The 21,480-nt window shown below is 36.4% G+C and overlaps 2 protein-coding genes across 2 annotated transcripts in view; both read right to left on the reverse strand.

Moving 5' to 3' along the window:
* The window catches only part of LOC105391172, a 114,996-nt gene extending 99,315 nt beyond the window's left edge, over positions 1–15,681 (reverse strand). Inside the window, exon 1 of the mRNA XM_048629329.1 lies at positions 15,453–15,681. The gene's annotated coding sequence lies outside the window, so the exon portion shown is untranslated. The remainder of the gene's footprint in view (positions 1–15,452) is intronic.
* A 2,282-nt stretch (positions 15,682–17,963) lies between these two features.
* Positions 17,964–21,454, reverse strand: LOC105384411. Its single transcript, XM_048629107.1, has 5 exons — positions 21,418–21,454; positions 19,498–19,720; positions 18,982–19,106; positions 18,512–18,667; positions 17,964–18,124 (listed from the first exon to the last, which is right to left on the reverse strand). The coding sequence occupies exons 1-5, from the start codon at positions 21,452–21,454 to the stop codon at positions 17,964–17,966; spliced, it is 702 nt and encodes a 233-aa protein (XP_048485064.1).
* Positions 21,455–21,480: the final 26 nt, after the last annotated feature.

Raw genomic sequence — 21,480 nt, forward strand, 5'->3', positions numbered from 1 at the left:
ACATCAACCCAACATTATCATATACATTTATTTAAGCAGATACATAATAATATTAACTAAATAAACTAATAATAGAAAACTTATATTTAACTAGATGTATATATTTACAAATGTTGGTGGCGCTCTTCTATTGCACCCCAGCTAAAGGTATCTATAATGCTGGCTGCGTTTATTTTCCCCCAATGTACGTTACCTGTCAAATTGCATGGGATTACATGGCAATTGGCAACCGAAATAAAAAAAACAAATAGGAAACCCGCACGTGAAATCGTAAAATGTTTTCAAGGGAAAGAATGAATTTTGAATTTTCAACCCTTTCTAAACACACCTTGTGAGAATAAAGAAATAAGTTCGTTTAATTTAATAAAGGGCGCTGCACTATTTATTTTAATGTAAAATAAATATTTAAGTGTTACGTTAGCTGTTCCTAGTTGAGATATACTAACAAGAAGCTATTATTTTATTATGAATCGTGGATAGAAACCACCGGTACGGTCAAAGGTTGTTTCAATCGTGATCGTCAAGTCAATTAAAACTATTTATTTAAGATATTCATGATTTTGTATATTCTAAAATTTTCTTTTTTATTTCGGGAGGGGGTACCTATTCGATCATTAGTAGGTATGTCACACAAGAAGGGAACATCACAGCTGGTTCCTTTATCAGCTCAGCCTATTTATTTAACGATTAACCTGTGCCTTATTTCTGCTTGAGGAATGTGACCACTGTTTACGGAAGGGAAACAAACCTAAGAACGTACGAGTATTAGTGCGATGTTTATTTTCTGTTCCGTCCACAATCGCCCCTCCACCGCTTAGATGTTGTCTGTCTGTGTACAGAATGTTGCAAAAAGGGTATACTAAGCCGAAACCTACGTGTGCAGCATGGTATATCTAGGCCCAAAAACAAAATCAGAATTTCAAAATTAGCAAAAAAAAAACATTTTCCATAGAAATTATGTTGGTCACGTGACTTTTTACTATGGAGAATGACTTTACTTGACTTACAAAGTAGGCGTCGAGACCTCCCGCATAACCAAATAAACCTCCCAAACTCCTCGCAAATCTCTCTAAACAACCGTTTCTCAAACTACTGCTTGAAATTCGTTCGGCTGCTGACACGAACTCAAAAGTCCGCGCGAATCCGTGCCATCTTATGTCAGAGAAACAAAAAAAGAATTCTTGTTATAAGTTGGTGGACGTGCTGTGTTTGTGTCCGGGACGCGCGGGACGTGACAAAACGTCGCTTGTTCAGTAAATCTATATCTATTGACCTCGAGCGCCGTTCAACATCCGGTGTCCAAATGTCTGGTCTGACAACAAGGGAAATAAATGTAAACCAATTTGATAGTGTTTTAAACCATGGTCGCCCGAAACATTTGGTTATTACAAGTTTTCCGTTTGTATTTGTTTTTATCTCAGTATGTTTTGTAGTTTTAAATAGAACAAAAATTCATAATATAGTATACAATGACTGTATTGTGTATGTAAATTCAGTGAGTCCAGTTTCTTTCTCAGGTTTGAGAGTACAAAGGTCTACTACCTTTGCACTGTGAAACCTGAGTTCATCCACTAACTTATAGCTTTAGAAAGATAAAAAAATATTTGAAAACCAAGTTTAATAAATTACGTATTGAACACATATAAATTAAAATCATGTTAGAATGCTAGAAACGGTGGTAGCTCAGTCGGGTAAGCGCCCGCTTCTTGCGCAATAGATGCGGGTTCGAATCCCGGCGCTGCATGACATGTACCAATGAGTTCTTTTAACTTAAGTACAATGTATATCATCGATCTTACGGTGAAGGAAAACATCGTGAGGCTGCATATCTAGATTTAGCACATCTAGATATATGAACCCACCAACCCGCAGTGGACCAGCGTGGTAGGAAATGGTCCAAGCTTAGGAAGGCAGTTTAGACCTTGGGGATATGCACAAAGGTTCCACTCGAGAGAGCCAGGTGCAGGTACTTACACCCCCACACAGAATAGAATAGAATGCTAGAAACTTTGTTTCCCTTCGCTGTTGTCTAATACTAGTTAACCTAAAGTTATTTTTTTAAAGAATAAACGAAGCATTGTGCTGTTGTAATAAATATAATTATTCATCTGCTTTCAAGCCTACCACTGATTAACTTCAACCTTACATGCTTTATTTATAATTTAATTGTAATGTTTATGTACCTACACACTGTATATCCTTCACCTGAATTAATAAACGATTTCGGGGAAATCTCGTTGATACCTGAAATTATTTGCGGTGCTCGAAACGTTTATTTGTCAAGCTCCCCCCCCCCATACCTGCGGCTCATAAATACGTAATAACCACACCGTATGTTTGAGAATGTCACTTAGCTGAGAACACAAAAGGATAATTTACTTTTCTACGGGAATTCGTTATAATATTCAGTAGTTCTCCAAAATTGAACGTATTTACCTGTTAACCCTGTTTGAAAACTTGATATGTCGAAACGGATTGACCTATTTCCATGCGGCTTTTTTGGTTGACAAGTAGAATTCGTTAGTTTTTGCGTTGGTTTTTGCAAACGTTACAATAAACAAACTTCTATGGATTATATATTATAAATGCCTGCATCATCTATTCATCACCATTAACTCCTGTACTACCTCTACTAGACATTGCACTACCAGTACTTAGGTAGATTGACTTTATGGGAGTATGAAACTACTATTACAAATGGTAGTCTGACTTTACTATGTGATTAAAAAAATCTAAAATGTCTGTCCCTCAGGCAAATGGACCGAAAAGATCAAATCAAATGTCACGAAATCGCGATAAAGCAAATAATAAAATCAAGAAATTCTAATTTTGGAGCAACATGTAGACGAATTAATATATACCAGAATACGGTAAAGATCAAACGATTCCAAAAGAAAGGAACCCTCTTCCTCATAAATGATGAATACTTTTAACAAAGGAAGATTGAAAGATTACGGTTTAAGATTGTTTTCGTGAATCTCAGTAAGTTAATCCGTGGTTTCGATAGCCGATTTCAATATTTGCTTTATTTTAAAACTTTTTCTCCCGTGAAATAAAAAAAATGGTTTTTTTAAGGTACCTATCTAGGTAATTACCTGACTATTACTTACCTTAAATGAAGTGAAACATTCAACTTCATAAGTAAAGTATTTTAAAAATACATACCGACGAATTCCTCCACCACCACCTCCTCGTTTTTTCGAAGTCGGTTAAAAAACAAGTGCACCAGTGTTGTTTCCGTATGTTGTATTCAAAACAACATCTCCTACAATGTATGTCATGTATGGTCCATTACTGCCAAAATCACAGCAATCGATCGAGCGCGAGGACAAGGAAATCATCATCATCATCATCATTATCAGCCCGTATCTGCCCACTGCTGGGTATAAGCATCTTCCCTAGGACAATGAAATGCTGGTTTAAAACAAAAACATTATTTATCTGTATCCTTCGAGTTTGCTAGACTTCGTGCGTCTTTTCTTTCATTACAAGAGAGTTACACTTGCTTTACAAAATAATAATGAACGAAAAAGAGCTGTCATTTTATCAGTTCGTTTAGTACAACAAGATAGAGTAAGGTAGATTGACTTCCAGGAATCTGCTATTGCATTGTTAGACTTTGAACCGTATTGTAAGATTTACAATCTCAAGTGTTCTGTTCAATGTGTCTTTCTCTACACTATTTGTCAAACTCCGTCCCCAATGCAGTGGCATAAATAATGAAGACGCATTATTGGATAACAACATTTGTTTTCTTCGAAATTCAGGTCAGAAATAACATTTCTAAGTAATAATAAGGAAAGGAAATCCGAAAAAAACGTATCTGTGTCGGAAATCGCCAAAAAAGGACAATGGTTGAAGCTTTGTCCTGTGACGTACTCGTATAAGGGTATTTTCCTTACTAATGATTAGTTGGGATATTTCAATAACTGGTACTGGCCTCAAGGGTATAAGCGGCCATACAAATTGAACAGTTCATTACAAAAACAACGCTACATTATTTTTATTATTATTTAGTTTTTGGCGTTGCCACTAAATTGGTTATCAAATAGGCCACAGGTTTTTAAAAAACCCTTTTTTATACAGGGTGTTGCAAACAGCGTATACTAAGTCCAAAGGGGTGACTCAGGGGGTAATTCTGAATAACTTTAACAGTTTTCGAAAATCGGGAAAAATAAATCGTTCTCCATAGTAATAAGAGTTACGTGACCAACAACTAAGTTTCAAGGTTTTCTTTTTGTGAATTTTCAAAACTTGTAGAATATATGAAAGTTGTTTAGAATGACCTGACTCTGGGTCACCCCTGTTCGAATCAGTACACCATTTTTGCAACTTCCTGTATAATAGAAGTAAGTAAGTCTAAGAACATTATTCTTGTTTGTACTTAGCATGACTGTCTACAACTAACAATAGCAAATGTTCTCATGATCGGGGGAAAAACAGATCTCGGGGGAGGCTACGGTTCGAGACTACAAGTATAATTTATTGTGGCGCCCTACATCTTCGCAAGACTTTTTTTGTCCTCAGTCACTCGTTATAAAGCGCAGCTTCTTAATAAGTAGGTATCTTTATCATTTTCATTAGTACCGATCTTTATCTTCCATCGAATACTTGAAATGTAGAAGTCGGATGTTATAGTAACGCTTGTAAAGTCAATTAAATCTTTCACTCCGAATAGTGGTCTCTGACACGAAAATTACCTAAACCCTAAACTCGATCAGTGAAGCGTTGTAACGATAATTTCCTCCACAACCTCTATAAATATTGTCTGTTTGCGCGGCGCCGCCGGAGGTAATCCCAACTAATGGAAAACACTCGATCCCTTATCGAAAGAAAACTGAGACCCTAAAAGAAAACATATCCACGAAAAACTTCACAAACTAAACATTCCTTCATTGCCATGTGATAAGGTGGTAAACCTTATGCCTTTGGTTTACATACGTTTCGTATATACTAAAATAAACAAAACGGAATCGTCATATAAACAATTTATTGTTTATTGTTGTCGTTACGAGACGTTTCTACATTTTGACATTCATATAGGTATTATGTTTATAAATGCTAACTAGGTACATGTCAAAAATGTTGTAGCCCTTATAACTTTTACTTTGAAACTGATAGATAGGTATTTTTTTTAACGTTGTTCCTTTCATTCTTTTATATACCAAAAATACCTACATTTCAAGAAATATTTATAAACAAAAGAAAACTGGTAAAGAAAGCTAATTCCCAAATCCCAGGGCTGCGTCCATTATAGGCTGAATAAATTGTGCAAACAAGACAATTTATCGTTGCTTTCCTTAATCTTTGTCAGAGCGCACTCGCGCCCTCGGTAGTGGCCCCTAATCCCTACAATATTTATCCCTCCACTTTAGTCCTCAGTAAAAAAAACCTTCTGATCTATCTTTGAAAAAAGTGAAAATGTTAAAGTGAAATTGACTATTGGAATCAACCTTTCAGAATTTTAAAGGCACAATATTCAAATTTTGAACCTAATATGCGAATGATGGGTTTATCAATACCGATCTCATGATCATGAATTGTATAATGTATCTACCTACTTCAATTGTCAATAATAAGGACAATCAAAGGTCTGAAAAGAATAAAATGTTATATATTTAGAGGTGTGTAATAAAAAAAATATTGATCAGTCACACGCAGAAGACCATTACAATCAACTAGCAAAGGATTCATACCAGAAGCAGCATAATCAAATTGCGATCTCAAGGGAATCAAAAAAAAACTACGCAAGCGAGTCATTCGACGTGAAGTGAGGCCGGGTCGATGAATTCAAAATCGTCCAATCAAGTGCGGCTTACAGCCAGTTGAGTGCATCGACCTGCCTCGGTGTTCAGACTTATGGATTCTTCTTGACTTCTGCACTAACATTAAATTTTATAACTCGGAGAGAACTATCATTGTTATACGTGTGTCGTACAGCAGCCGGCAGCTGCCGGGAAGCTATTGAATTTCAAGACTTTAGAATATTAAAGAGAGTAAAATCGCTGTGTGGAAAAGCTCCATGTGATTTTCATGCATATTGCTTGACTTCTCTACTTACCTACAGATATTACTACGTAGTTTTGGAAGACAGCCTTATCATTGTTAAAAAATTATTAATAGATTAATTAAAATAAAATAAAGAAATGAATAAAATTTATTTGCAGCCACAGGTCCCATATAACATACATTTTTACAAACAATTTTATAGATACTTACTTAACTTATATTTTTATAAAATAACATTTCTTTGAATTGCAAAATACCTTATTAGACAGAATACCTAATAGTATGTAGCTTATTTATGTATCATGTTTCATCATACTCGCTTGCTTTAGTTAATTACCGAGTACCTATTAAATATAAGCTGAATGTACACGTTCTTATTTTACTACCTAGCTTATTAGAAAGAATATAATATGACTTTATTGATAATAAAACACAAAAATAAAAATTTTACATAGTGAAAATTATGCAATAAGCGGCTTTATCGCTAAGAGCGATCTCTTGCAGGCAAGCTTATTTATCATATTATCCATTAGATGGCGGGAGTATTCGATATATCCTAGAAGAGCTGCAAAATTAATGCACGAGAGTGCATAGAAATAGCAGCTTCACTTAAGATCCCGATCCCGCCATGCCATAGATCCTATAACAAAGCAGCGAGTAGGTCAAGTATAACCTATCAATTTGTGAGCGGCTGGTGGCATAATCACCTTATGATGGAATTAATATAAAATTTCATACCTTTTTAGGGTTCCGTAGCCAAAATGGCAAAAACGGAACCCTTATAGTTTCGTCATGTCCGTCTGTCCGTCTGTCCGTCTGTCCGTCTGTCACAGCCGATTTACTCGGAAACTATAAGTACTACAGTGATGAAATTTGATGGGAATATGTGTTGTATGAACCGCTACAAAAATATGACACTAAATAGTAAAAAAAAGAATTGGGGGTGGGGCCCCCCCATACATGTAACTGAGGGATGAAATTTTTTTTTTCGATGTACATACCCGTGTGGGGTATCAATGGAAAGGTCTTTTAAAATGATATAAAGTTTTCTAAAAAACATTTTTCTTAAAGTGAACGGTTTTTGAGATATCAGCTCTCAAAGTCGTAAAAAGTATGTCCCCCCCCCTCTATTTTTATAACTACGGGGTATAAAATTCTAAAAAAAATAGAGGTGATGCATGCTAATTAACTCTTTCAACGATTTTTGGTTTGATCAAAGTATCTCTTATAGTTTTTGAGATAGGTTGATTTAACTGTAATATTATATTTGCTGCTACGGAACCCTTTGTGCGCGAGCCCGACTCGCACTTGGCCGGTTTTTTTTTACTTTCTTCCCGCCTTATTTTTCAATTCCGCTATCACGCATAATTAAGTCGGGCGAGGGGCGGCGCCACTCTTGCAGATAGCAATCGAGAGGGAGAATTACATTCGGCTTTTTGTCCGGGACTTATTTCCGTAACGGCGGTTCCGGACCTTCCAAATCCGGCGTGACCTCGATATGATCTGTGCCCGAGTCTCGCAGCCATCGGCTGGCATACGGGAGAATACCCTAATGGTGCTCCCTCACTGAGTCATCACAAGGATTTGATGTAACATTACAGATTTAAGCATTACAAACAAATCCTGGTAATGATACAAAACGGGCATACATCAGTGAAAGAGGAGACCCGAGCATTACAATGCACACCTTGTACCTAATATTAATGTCGAAACAATATTACATTACACGAAAATACTCGCCAGTCATGGAGGTAGTATTGTAATGTAATGCTCAAAGACGAATCTCTAATGTTACAGTAGACGTGAAAGTGAGGAAGCACCTTTACATTCGATTTTCACTCCTACACGATCGATTTCTGAAAGGACGTCCGTACACCATGTTCAACGTTTGACATAGTTTGTTAGGCCGGGTTTTGTTTCCCATTTCTGGTTGTTTTCTATTGTTTTATACAACCATTTTCGGCGTACGCTATGGTACGGCAAATGCTTTGACTCCATTCTTGTGAAATATTTTTTGTCAGACTGGAATATGCGTTTGCAGATTGCCGGATGTATTTTAAGTTATTTTTAGTAGTTACTAGAACATGGCACCCATTATTTATCTATCTACGAGTATATTCGTCAAAAAACACCCTTTAAGACCATTTTAGTTGGTGTTATAATCATAATAATTTTACTTTATCTAAAAGAGTGACCTAAATGTTGTAAACTCCATCCCCTAAAGTTTTCGGTACGCGTTCAGTTTCTTAATTTCATGTCAAAATTTCCTGATAGACTTGAGTTGGAAAGTTTATGAAAAGATCATCTGAAAAGTAGAGTTGGTTCGTCATTAATTATCATGTTCTTTTCTTTAGTATCTTCATCTTTTGTGTGGGGCCGACCCTTCTTGTTGATGCCATGGGATTAAAATAAATGTTGGATTATTTTGAGTGTATTTCTGGCTTCGAGTGTAATTGGCTCGTTTCGTGAAGGCTTCACCAGCGCTTCGCAGCGGCTGCACACAATCTATCTATCTACCTACTACTACTACTTTAATTGTTCTTCTTTATAGCTTTATTTCCATTTAATTTAGTAACTGCGATAAGAGTAACTTTAAACTAAAGCCTACATTAAAGCTAATTCACTTAAATGACTGACTTTGCTGGTGGAGCTAAGTGACACACAAATGAGCAAAACTTTATCTTAGATGCCCGACAACGCTTAGGAACTTAAATATTAAAGGGGATTCTTATCAGGAAAGTTGGCAGAATTACGGGCAGTAATGAGGATACTCAACTTATCGTAAACACATCTTCGGATAGACTTTATACCATAGTATAAACACATAGGTACATTTCGTTTAGTTTATTACTATAAAATATATACAGGGTTATTGGTAAGTAGACCGGATCCTTTCAGGAGGTGATAGAGGAAGGCATTTCCAGTCGATTGAACCCAATAATGCATTATCCTAAACTTAACCATTTTTGAGATATTTAATATTCAAGGTTTTTTGATTTTTTTGCCAAAATTTTATGCTTAAAACCGAAAATAAAAAAAACTAGCCACATTTTAATAATTTTTTTGGTTGTTTTGCATAAGTAACACCTTAATAAACTAATTAAAATAATCAAATCTGCACTATTCGACTTAAATTAGACATAATACCTCAAAATTGATAAACATTTTGAAAAAATATTCAAAACTCAAAAACAAATAAATTAAATTAAAAAAGATTTTCATATGACATTTTTTTGTGCACTTCAGCTTAAAAACATGGTCAACTAATAAGCTTTCAAACAAGATGATTTAATACCAAATCGATTAAGGTATCACCAAGATATGGCCAAAACAACCAGCACAGACGGACAAAATTCAACAGGAAAACTAACAAAATTAGCCCAATTTAAAGATAAAAAGTGTGATTGTTTTCAGTCCTGTTAACTTTAGTATGGAAACCCCTGCTCAGTTTTCTCCGCTTTCTCTGGTTGTTTTGGCCATATCTTGGTGATACCTTAATCGATTTGGTATTGAATCATCTTGTTTGAAAGCTTATTAGTTGACCATGTTTTTAAGCTGAAGTGCACGAAAAAATGTCATATGAAAATCTTTTTTAATTTAATTTATTTGTTTTTGCGTTTTGAATATTTTTTCAAAATGTTTAACTATTTTGAGGTATTATGTCTAATTTAAGTCGAATAATGCGCATTTGATTATTTTAATTAGTTTATTAAGGTGTTACTTATGAAAACAACCAAAAAAATTATTGAAATGTGGCTAGTTTTTTTTATTTTCGGTTTTAAGCATAAAATTTTGGCAAAAAATTCAAAAAACCTTAAATATTAAATATCTTAGAAATGGTTAAGTTTAGGATAATGCATGTTTTCAATCGACTGGAAATGCCTTCCTCTATCACCTCCTGAAAGGATCCGGTCTACTTACCAATAACCCTGTATAATACAAAATATGCCTAATAGGTACAAAATATATTTCTAAAGTAACTTTCCATTCAATTTGATACTTCCTAAAAAAAAACATATTTTTTTCTCTTGCCTTTACAAAAACAAAATTTACTACCCTCATAAAATTTTGAAATGTTTTGTACACTTTATAACTTCAAAACAAAAGTCAATCGACTTTTTAATCACTTATTTCCCACCGAGACTCACTTCGTTGTTTTTAAACACCATTGCAAAAACTTGAGCGAGAAAAATGACAACCTTTGCTTAATAATTTTACTTCTATAGCAAGAGATTTTATTGCTACATTTGAAGTAAAGTTAAAACTTCCTGTTATTTTTGTTTTATTTATACCTATCCTGTATATAAAAATGTACGTTAATTTGTTTAACGTAACGTTTGTCAAGTTTCTTAGAATGCGATTTGTATTTTGGGTTTTTCGTTTACTCCAAACTGATTAAAATATTGTTTTTTTTCAGTTTCAGTTTAAATATATTAATAGTACCAACACACATCTAAGTCATGTTATCTGTTAATATATATGATCGTATATGAGCACCATTACTGTGTATGCTAACATGAAATATACTAGCTAGTTCATGTGTTTGTGTGCTATGTGTTTACGTTGTACGTATGTACCTACAACGTAAACACATAGCTATACGTTCATAAATAAGGGCCATTTTACATAAACACTGTTCACGGGTGATATAGAGCCTAGTGAAGTGAGCCACTTATGAAACAAGCATACATTATGTATGAACACAACAAAAGGCGGGGAGTAAACGAAACCCTTTTGAACGGAATATTTTTACACATTTCATATTTGTGTGTCCTTAAATTAATACGTCAGGAATATCGAATTATCAAACAACTAAAGCTTTTTAATCTAGCAATAAATATTTCGGAAGCCGAATTCTACTACTAAACATTATTGGAAAAACTTGGTTGAGCATGAGCATGTTTGTCTCTCTTTTTTAGCTACTTACTATACCAACTTCTATGGCCACACCTGTCAGCAAGTCTATGACGAACCAAACAAGGAACAACAGTTAGCTAACACTGTTCCACAGCGAATGATTGACAAATAAAACAACAGAACTCGAAGTTCCGTAATTAAGTCAATTGTTCGATACTCCGAGCCTAAAAGCAAATCATTAACCGAATAAACTGGTTGAGGGCCTATTGGAATTGTTATTTAGACCCTTCGAGCTCACAATTACGATCAAAATACTACGAGTGTTTACTAAATTGATTCCGGTACAGTATCTGTTGTGGTGAAATGTAATAGATACTTGCTATTTTATTTTAATCCCGTATTTTTTTTTTAGCAACATTCAATATTGTGGTTATTTCCCTTGATTTATTTCAATAGAGAAGCGTTATAACTAACGTCAAAGTTAGTTAGTATAGATGGATAAATTAATTTTATTACTTTTTCACGGAATAAGCGGTAGATTTTTTTTTAATATATAAAATGTGGCATTTAGCATACTCACACCCTTTGGCCACTTTCTAAAATAAATAATTCCCATGGGATGACCTTTAAGCGAAGCGAAGCTCGATAGGAATGCTAAATAATATAATAATAACATTGCTATCGAAACTCTTACCCCCTTATTCATAGAGAAGTTACAGAACGTTTTAACTAATAAACTGTTTTGTCCTTTCCTGTTATTTGTTCTTTCACAGAGAGGGACAAAACAGTTTATTAGTTAAAACATATTGTAACATTTCTATGAATAAGGGAGTTATAGTATTAGACGTTCAGTTAGAAAACCTTTTGTTTTATTTTATAACCACTAGAGATATAACAGCACAGATCTGGGACTCCGACCAAACATTTTTCTTCGGCAAAAGCAAAAGGTCCGTCACGTACACAAGATGTCTATAATCTCATTCTGAGCAAATACTTTTATATCTGGAATATACATGTACATGTAGAAAAGGGCAGTGAACGCTTAAAATCATGAATGCTGGCTTTATTTTTTGAAGCACTATATTAGTATGATAAGAATTTTCAAAAACAAACAAATATGTGGATTTATTTTGTATTCTAAAGCATTTGTAGGTACTTTTCCCAAAAAATTTTTTATAAAAACACGGTTGAACAAAAACAATTTTTAGTAGGTACCATGTATAATTTGAACACTCATTTTTATAGTATTATCATGTTCAGATGCACGGACAGTCTGGGGCTGCTCCTTGGGATAATAGGAAAGACTTAGCGGGGTCGTTTATGTATTTTCAATGAAATCAAACTGATACGTTTCACCACGATCACCCAAACCCTAGTCCTCATTTAGTATTTAGTGGCAAACACGCTAAGAAAAGGGAGAGCACAAAAATAATATAATTTTGTTGTTTTGTTTATTGATATTACCTTCTATCGGGTTAAATTGTCTCGAAATTTCGAGTCCGGAAATTGGGAAAACGTTTAATGCAGCCGTGCGGCTAAAATTACTTGATTTCTCTCTACTAAAGAGGTTTAGTGAAGCGGCGGTATTCATTTAATATAGCATCCAATGTAAACAGAAAAGCGGTTTGAATACTTTGTGTTTTCTACATTTATTTAAAAATAACATAGGTATTTACTATTTAATAAAAAATATAAGTAACAAAATTATTAAAATACTATTGGATATTTATGTAAAACACAGTCACATCTTAAACGTATCACATTCATTGCTATTTGGTTTCGAATGAACTAGGTAATTATCTCTTTCTAGTTTTGTACTTTTGTATAGCTATGTACTTTACTATAAGTATTTACAATTGTACATTAGGCTATCCCGTCGCACCATATTTATATTTCCCTTACACAAGACCTCTTAAAAGTTGCGTATCAAATATCATCAAAACTAGAACGGGACAGCCGTACTAATCTACATAGGTATAGCAAGTAGGTACATAGTTTCATGCAGACCGAGTACCTACAGTGCTTACTTAATAGATGCACAGATATCATCGACGCACCGTTATTGATACATATTTGAATTAATTCCCCGGACACAACCCTACTGATTGCAGAGCCGACACAATTTAGTACTTGCAATCGATGCGAACGAATTTGGGATTCAAAATATCGAAACGAGGTCGAAGTATTTTGACTGGTCGCCAAAACTTGCAACTTCTCTCTAACAAGATGCGGTGAACTTCGTCTGGTGAGGGTGTCTATGTGTGGTCAGTTCTAGGCTGTAATCTTAAAAATATTTATAATACCTAATATGGGAATTCCGTAGGTCCTAGAGGTTGGTATATATATATATATATATATATAAGTACATTATGTGCACATAAAAAGTTTCACATAAAGAGATCAAGAAAGAGAGAAATAGTTTGAATAAAAGAAACAGGCAACATAGTTTGTAAACTGTGCTCTATACAGAAAGTTCCATGAATGATTGGAGTGAGTTGATTTATTTGTAACAAAGAATTTTGCTGCCAAAGGAATATATTCTTCTCTTCACCTTTCGTTGCTCACAGAGAGTTAATTTTGCTGATGTTTCTTAAATAAAATATATTATTATGAAAATGTGGCACGTGAATTACTGGAATTTTCACGGGAAAACTATATACATTGTAGCAGAAAGCGATCTCTATGCAGCGACAACACCAGTTCAAAACAGATTATTCCATCTACGTCCGGGAATTCGGATTAAATGCGATCAGGAATATGGACACACCGCCACCCGGGTTGAGACAAAACAAACGATTCAGACAAATAATTGCCCTGTAACCCTCTGAGCGAACAGAAAGTGTATGATATAAAAAAATAGGACTTAAGTATTTTAAAGTAAAGTTTTTAGAAACCTTTTTGGAACCATTTTGGAAAACCGCTCAGTGAATGACGAGAAGAAATAGCGAAATAAACTCCCCTACCATATTTACCACATTTTGCTTCTATGTGATTCTTGTACATTGCAATATATCGTCCTTAGAATCAGTACTTATTATCGCACAAATTAATGTTTTGCCGGTGTCAACGCAGGCGATGGCAATTAATTTCGTCGGATTATCAAGTCTTGAATATTTTAGCAAGTCGATTATTCGGTCTAATGCCTCGTCGATTAAAACAGAAATTGCTGGTGATAATTCCATTGTGATCAACTGGTTATTATGACTGATTTTCCTGTACACAAAAAGCTTGAAATATTATACTGGACATGATGGAAACAATTTCAAAATTGATAAAAGAGAACAGATTATGAGCGCTCTCCTTGTATCGGTTCGGGTCCGTTATTTTAGGATCAGAGAGAGGTTTTCTAGGAGCAACTCCCCCGGGCACCCATCTCATACATACATATGAAGAGACGCCAGCCTACAAGGACAATTAAATGTTGGCTGATTTATCCTAACTTGCCCCACAGTAAATGAGTATAAAGAGTAATGTATTTATCGCACCACGTCCCCACTCGAGCTTTCACGAAGATTTATTGCTCGACCTATAAGTATGCGACTGAAGGGGCCATTCGTAATCTTACTAAACTGGACAGTCATGCTGTTTTATTCCTTCTACTTTTATCTGACAGTATTGTGATTGGTTTTGGTCCATAAGTATGCAAAGGCCTGGGATTCGAGTCTGAATCAAATCCGGATTAAAACCTCGCTCGCTAGTTTTGACGCTTGCTCACAGAATTTCGATTCGGTTTTGGCTTCGTATTGATGGAAAACGTTTCGTTTGTACGAGTTGTTTGTTCATACGCACGTATCCATCGATACATTTAGCTGTACTTAATATTTACGGTATGTAATCTGAAAATCATCAATGCACTTTCTCTGATGAATCGTAAGAATTTTCAATCACTGAAATACGAGTGTTAATTAAAACAGCAACCCCGTACAGTAGCTAAGACCACATATATAATAATATAAAATCACAAAGTGCAAAAGCTATTATGTAATATATGGCGTATCTGATTCCTAGCAGCTTACCGTCTGTTTAATTTCAAAGATGCCTAATTGTATGAAATAATTCACGAGATCTAATTAATTTCAGTAGCACGGCGGAAGCCTTGTTTGAAAATGATCTTTTTACAAATTACAGTTCATAGGTACCTATATTACTGTATAATTTCTTCAAATTTGATACCTAAAATAATTATGTTCCCTTATATTATTCTGTATCTACGTTTCTTGAACTATAATTACTACATAGTTAAATCACATCTTTCTCAATCAAATAATATAAGCTATTCCATAAATTAATCATTTCATAAACTTAATATTTCCAATAAATTAAGATTTTTTGGCAAAAACGGTTTTAATTAGAAGCCCTTATTCGTTGGGATCGAGCCCTCTTCAATTAACAAATTGACGCTCGCTGCGTCATCTGTAAGGTACGGATTAGACCTAGGCGCAGCGGTTACGCAACCATCCTCACATACTTAACTTTACATTCAACACCAACAACATTCAAAATAAATTTAATTCAAAAAAGGAAATCTTTTACGTAATCCGTTACGGCCATATTTGAAACTACCGCGCGAAACATTCAAATCTCACCTGAACTTTTCGTTACATCCCAACTTTGTCCAACACCAAAAACTGTGGTCACTGAATGTTCCAAAGTCAATTGTGGGTGATGGGTGGCGTGGTGGGTCGGTGGCGGCCGCGCACTATTGGTTTTAACTTTAAGTTTTGAAGTAGTTGTGTGGTGAGTCGCAGCGTCGTCGTCGGTAGTCGGCGCGGGTGCCTGAGCGGCGGGCGGCGAGCGGGCTGGTCGCGGGCCGCGCTCCGAGTGGCGCGGGCGGGCGTGCGCAGGGCGGTGCGCGCCGCCGCCGCTGACGTCACGCCGGAGGGGCTAGTCAAGCTCAACGAAAAAAACTAACGAACGAGAGCTGTCATGCAATCGATATGATTAATACAACGGAATAGGGTCTTGGTTAGCACAACAGCGCTCTGAAACTTGGGTTTTTCGTAGCCGAGAGTGGCCGCCCAGCGCCGCTCGCCGCCACGCCGCCGCCGGCCGCCCAAGCGCCCTCATTAAACACGCCTCAGATACGCCATAGTAAATCTGAGACTCGGCGCACGGGTGAAGGCACACACCGTTTCACCGGAACCAGACTCGCACAATGTCACATTCAGCTCAAACTCCATGTGTAGGCCTTTAATTCTAGCTCGCGGATGTGAACGTAACTTTGTTTGCCTCAGGTTTTTAGCTTCAAATTGCGTGACCGAAAGGAAAAACTGGAGATTTACACTGTAAACAAGTAATAAGTACATTCCCTGTATGTTGGCGGTTTTGTTTCAAAATATCTATCCTTTTTCTGTGACGGAACTTCCACACAATTTCAAAGAGAGGTCTCTATCATCCCACTTGAACCGTCTTATAGAGGCGCATGTTTGCCTGTCTAACGCAGACCCATTCAATATTTTTATGCGCTCCTAGATAGTAAAAAAACATAAAGAACCTCAGCGTAAATTCAGTTCTTCTTTATATTTATTACTAGATGTTCCCGCGAGCTTCGCTTCGCCTTAAAAAGTTTTCCCGTGGGAATTCCGGGATAAAAAGTAGCCTATGTTCTTTCTCCGGGCTTAGACTATCTGTATACCAAATTTCATTCAAATCCGTTCAGTAGTTTTGGCGTGAAAGAGTAACAGACAGACAGACAGACAGACAGACAGACGTAGTTACTTTCGCATTTATAATATTAGTTAGGATAGTTGAGTTTTTTCTCTAATCTTATTCTCCTTTTACTTATTCGTACCTAAATCACAGTTTCATGATTTCAGTACTTCAGTAGTAATACAAGACATTCGATTTTCATCTATGAACCGTCTTCAATACGATAGAAGTATAAAAAATGAATATTGTGTCTCGAAACTTCATACGAGTATCAGCAATATTGGAGCTGCTATGGCACTGTAACATGTGTTACTTTTATTAGTTTAGAATTTTACTGAGCGGCAGCTGAAACGAGGGTAAAATTGATCATATTATTATGTTTTATCACTCTTGGTAAAAAGAGAGTCAATATAATATCTCTGTCTGTCGTCTTTTGTATCATTTATCATAATCATTGCCAGTGATCAGCCAATGATTAATTTGGGTACATTTTTTAAAGTATATTAGCCAAGATTCAAATTTAATTTATATGTTTATGAAATTTTAATTTACACCATATAGGTAGTTCATAACCAAAATATTAAGAAAATAAAAAAGAGAAACAAGCTGGCCCCGCTGGCTCATATCCAAAATTATAAAGAAAAAAAAACAAAGAAAACCTCAGAAGAAAGAGCAAAAAAGTGAACGTCCGCGCAGATTTGCAGAAGCCTCCATGAGAGGCAATTAGCACGCCGCCACACCACGGCTGCTCTCTTTGCTTTTTGACCCATTGTAGAGTGTTCATGTAGTTGTATAGGTTAACCTAGTACTAAACAGAAGTTTTAAAATAGTAAGAAAGTGCTCATAGAATTTGATTGCTAGAAATTATTGTGATAAATTCAACAACTATACTTAATGCAAAAAAAAGGTTGATTTTTATATTGGGACCTTGCCAAAAAATTATTATGAATTGACGCACTATAAAATGAAGTTAAATACCCATATGTATGGAACAGCTGTTTTTTGGCGATTGTAGAGTTTGATGCCATAATGAAAGTTGCTGCTCTGCACTGACTTTCATCTTATACCTACGTATGCTAGAAATAGGTAAGGTTGTAACGGTTGGTATTCCTACGATATTGAAATAAAATAATTTACTTAGGTATATTTAACATAGACATTTATTCTATCAAAAATTAAAATGAATCACAATATTCTTATTATTACATCACTGTTATAACTTCACTAAATAATAGATGCACTTTACGCGCTACTGGCAACGGCGACTTTATCAGGGTCTTACATTCGTCACAAAGTAAATTAGGCACACGTTTGTAAGAAGCGTTCGGACGTCTTGTCTTATTCATCTGCTCTGGCTACGCCAGACCTCTCTCCTTCCCTGTAATGTGAGAAGAAGTCTTGTCCGTACTTAGTGACAAATTCACAACATCTACGCACTTCTAGGAACACTACTGCGCAGGCGCACTGACAAGCATCTCCCGCGGCACTCGGCTCAGCAGGCGGCGGACGTTGCTCATGATGCTGTCCACTCCGAACTGGACAATTGGGTCTCCGAACTCCTCGGCGATCATACGCCAGTTCGAGTTCATGAACTGCACCACTCGAGCACCTGAGGAAAGAAGTATGTACGTGATGAAATATGGACGAACTGAGACGTAAAGAGAAGGCCAAGTAAATTGGCAGTGATGATGATGATGAACACGTAACTAAGCCTATCGGCTTCCTGAACCAACCACCTAAGACTAGTATCTGGCTGGATGAGGAAGGATGAGGTTGGCGATGCTCCTTCAGAGAGGTCTCTGGCTAACATTGAAGGGTAACGTACGATACGATAACGAAACCTAATGATGATGATGTTATGATGAAAGGCACCATCAATAAAGTGCAATTTACGAAATAATACTTTCAAGAGCAATGACAAAGTTCCAGTGACATATGGAACGTCAATGGCAGATGGAACTCTGTCATTTCTCGACAATGTATAATGTGAACTCACTGATATCGGGGCTGTTCCGGATGAGGTTGGTCATGTGGTAGGTCACCGTGCCGCTGTACTGGTGCCGACTCTTGTAACTCTTCAGCTGCAGGTACTCCCGCCCGCCCCGCGCCACCGCACCGCCAAGCTTCATACTCACTGAGATGTCCAGGTTTTCTGCAAAGAAACATCTTATTGTAAAACGACATTAGTGGTATGTTGAGTCCTTTGATTATACAACGAATATAGCAATCTATGAAAGTTGCTTCATCAATCATCAACCAATAATTTTATCCCTATTCAGTCAGACATATAGGGCTCGCAGTATTCTCGTCTATTCGGATCGATCTGTCGGCCGTTACACGTCTGGCCAGTTTAGTCTCTTTTTCTGCTGACTTATTAGACTTTTTGGACCACCCTCGAGACAAAATTTGACTCAACTGATGAAAATGATGCTGTAACTATATGAAATACATAGTTTCAAAACTTACTGCATTTGATGACGGCGTCGCCTTCTCCGTCGATGGGGAAGATGAGGAGGCGGCCGGACGACTGGTACTTGCCGGTCACCACCACGTTGCAGCGCACCTTCACCTCCACGTTGTTGTTGCGCATACTGAAACAGAAAACACACATGTAAGATAACACTATTCTGACTACATCTCAATCCTGCATACTCTGAAGCTTAGAGAACCGAGCGAAGCGAGGCAATACAAATATAACTGGCACTTTCCAAATCACAAAGAGCCGAGCGAAGCGAGGCCTTACATAGCGGTGCATAAACTTCAGTCAGTTCAATCATCGGTTCAGACCGATGACCTTAGACAGGTAACCTGTAGTGGTTAGAGTAGGAAGGCTGAAGACAGAGTTTTGTGACACACTTTGGAAGGGGCCTTTGGAATCCACCATGGGGTAATAATCAATACACATCGCCGTATCGTACCAATCGTGATAAAGTTCGATCTTTATCTACGTAAAGAAGCTGAAAAATCGGTTGCTCAACTTACTCGGCACTCATGACTTTGCATTTCCCGAAGCCCGTGGTGACGCCGTGCAGGATGGTGACGTTGATGCCTCCGGGCAGCGTCAGCGCCAGCCGGTCCACCTTGAAGGGGTCCAGGGGGTCGATGTCAAGGTCGGGCATCCCGCGCACGAAGCCCGGGATGGCGGCTTGGAGCGCGCGCTTCAGGCACGCTGGGGTCGCCACAGGGCACGGGTGGATGAAATCCGCTGGGAATTAGATATGAATATAGTAATTATAATGTATGGAAACATCTCACAAACGGACATCAAACTGGCTATCAGTCGTCAGATAGTCGATAGACCTATATAAATACACAGGTAGATATAATCAACACACGAATGTTTGCCTTGCACGTGATTTGAACCAGCGGCTGCGGTAAGTAAGTTATTGGATAAAAGTTACAAAACAACTTTAGGTTAGTTATTGTCTGTATAAGATATGATTTTCTTATATCAAAGGGAAAAATTTGGACAGAAACACTCAATTTCACATCAAAATATATTTTTTTAAGTAGTAGAAGCTATTTATACTTACGTGCTTTAATATCGGCACCGGTGGTTGAACCTACGAAAAAGACAGTAAACACAACTAAAACACTGATTGACTGCATCGTGAAATCTTAGAAAATAATTAGAATAATATTCTAGTTTGCAAGAGGAGATAAATACAAGCTGTTATCACTGTAAGGTATCACAGGGAACTGTAACAAAATAATTTTAGGCAACCCTTTTATATGATAAATTCATACAGGTAAAAAAGGATAATGAGGTGAAAAGTAATAATCATTAACAAATTAGTCATTAATAATTAACTAGGTATACTATTCGTTTTAGTGGGTACTCAGGTAACTTACACCCTAATTACGTTATAATTACGTAGGTACCCTACTGTTAATTATTGTTATTTGTGTTTGAAGATAACATCGTATTGAACATAACTCATAACGACAGTCAAATTCGCAATTAGTACCTACTACATATAATTTGGACCTTATAAAATTTTCTGGATCAAACTTCAAGCTCTGTACTTATTTATTGATTATGCTTTTATAGCTACTTCTTCTGGTTAACTTAGATGATACGTAGAAGAAGAAGGTGTGTCTTAAAAATACAAAAATCAATAGCATTGAACACACGATATTTTCCTTGTCCTTTGTTCCACTGCAGTTGATAACAATGCGCATTATTTCAGAATCCTGAAAGGAAATCCAGGTAGTAACTCCGTTTTTACGAATTATACATAGTACCTCTAATGCATCGCAATACAGCCATAATTCGCTCATCCTTGTGGAAACTTTGAATTCCTAGAGGTATGTATTATCTACTAGAAGTAATACGAAACTACCCTAAAACTAACTGGGTTCACTAATTTAAAATAGGAAATTATTAAGCTCACCATCGTCATCATCAGCAGCCTATAGCATTCCACTGCTGGACGTAGGCCTCTCCCAAAGCACGCCACTAAATGCGATCTATCTATAGATTTCCACATCCAATTATAACCTTCGCAAGTCGTCAAACCATCTAGCCGGAGGGCGTCCTACACTACGTCTGCCTAGTCGCGGTCTCCACTCATTTAAAATACTAGTCAGTGAAAAACATTTTTTATGAAAGGTTTGATGTTGGTGGGGCGATACACTAATCCGAGGCATAATTGTATTAAAAAAGAATAGTACCTACCTGCCAAGTTATTTTGCAACTGTCACAGAATTTGTCTCATTTAATTATTGCTTACTTTTTTGTGATTTTTTGAAATTTTTCAATAATTATATAATTTTACAGTTTTAAGTTTATTTACAATAATTTGCAATCAACTAATCTGCAAATAATATATTATTATCAATAAATGCTAGCATGCGAATCATTCAAACACGAGGTACTTTACTTAGTTGTTATATACCTACCGTTGAGGAGTTCCTCTTGACTGCCTTCCCTTTCCATCGCCAGATCAGCTCCAAGTCACCATC

The sequence above is a fragment of the Plutella xylostella genome, chromosome 22 (genome assembly GCF_932276165.1).
Source record: "Plutella xylostella chromosome 22, ilPluXylo3.1, whole genome shotgun sequence".
In the NCBI taxonomy this organism is placed as follows: Eukaryota; Metazoa; Arthropoda; class Insecta; order Lepidoptera; family Plutellidae; genus Plutella; species Plutella xylostella.

Coding starts and splice junctions, on each gene's coding strand:
- LOC105384411 (XM_048629107.1), bottom strand. CDS start 21,454: ATGGAAAGGGAAGGCAGTCAAGAGGAACTCCTCAACG. Junction 19,721..21,417: donor TCAAGAGGAACTCCTCAACG/GTAGGTATATAA, acceptor TCTAATTCCCAG/CGGATTTCATCCACCCGTGC. Junction 18,125..18,511: donor CCGGAACAGCCCCGATATCA/GTGAGTTCACAT, acceptor TTCTTTCCTCAG/GTGCTCGAGTGGTGCAGTTC.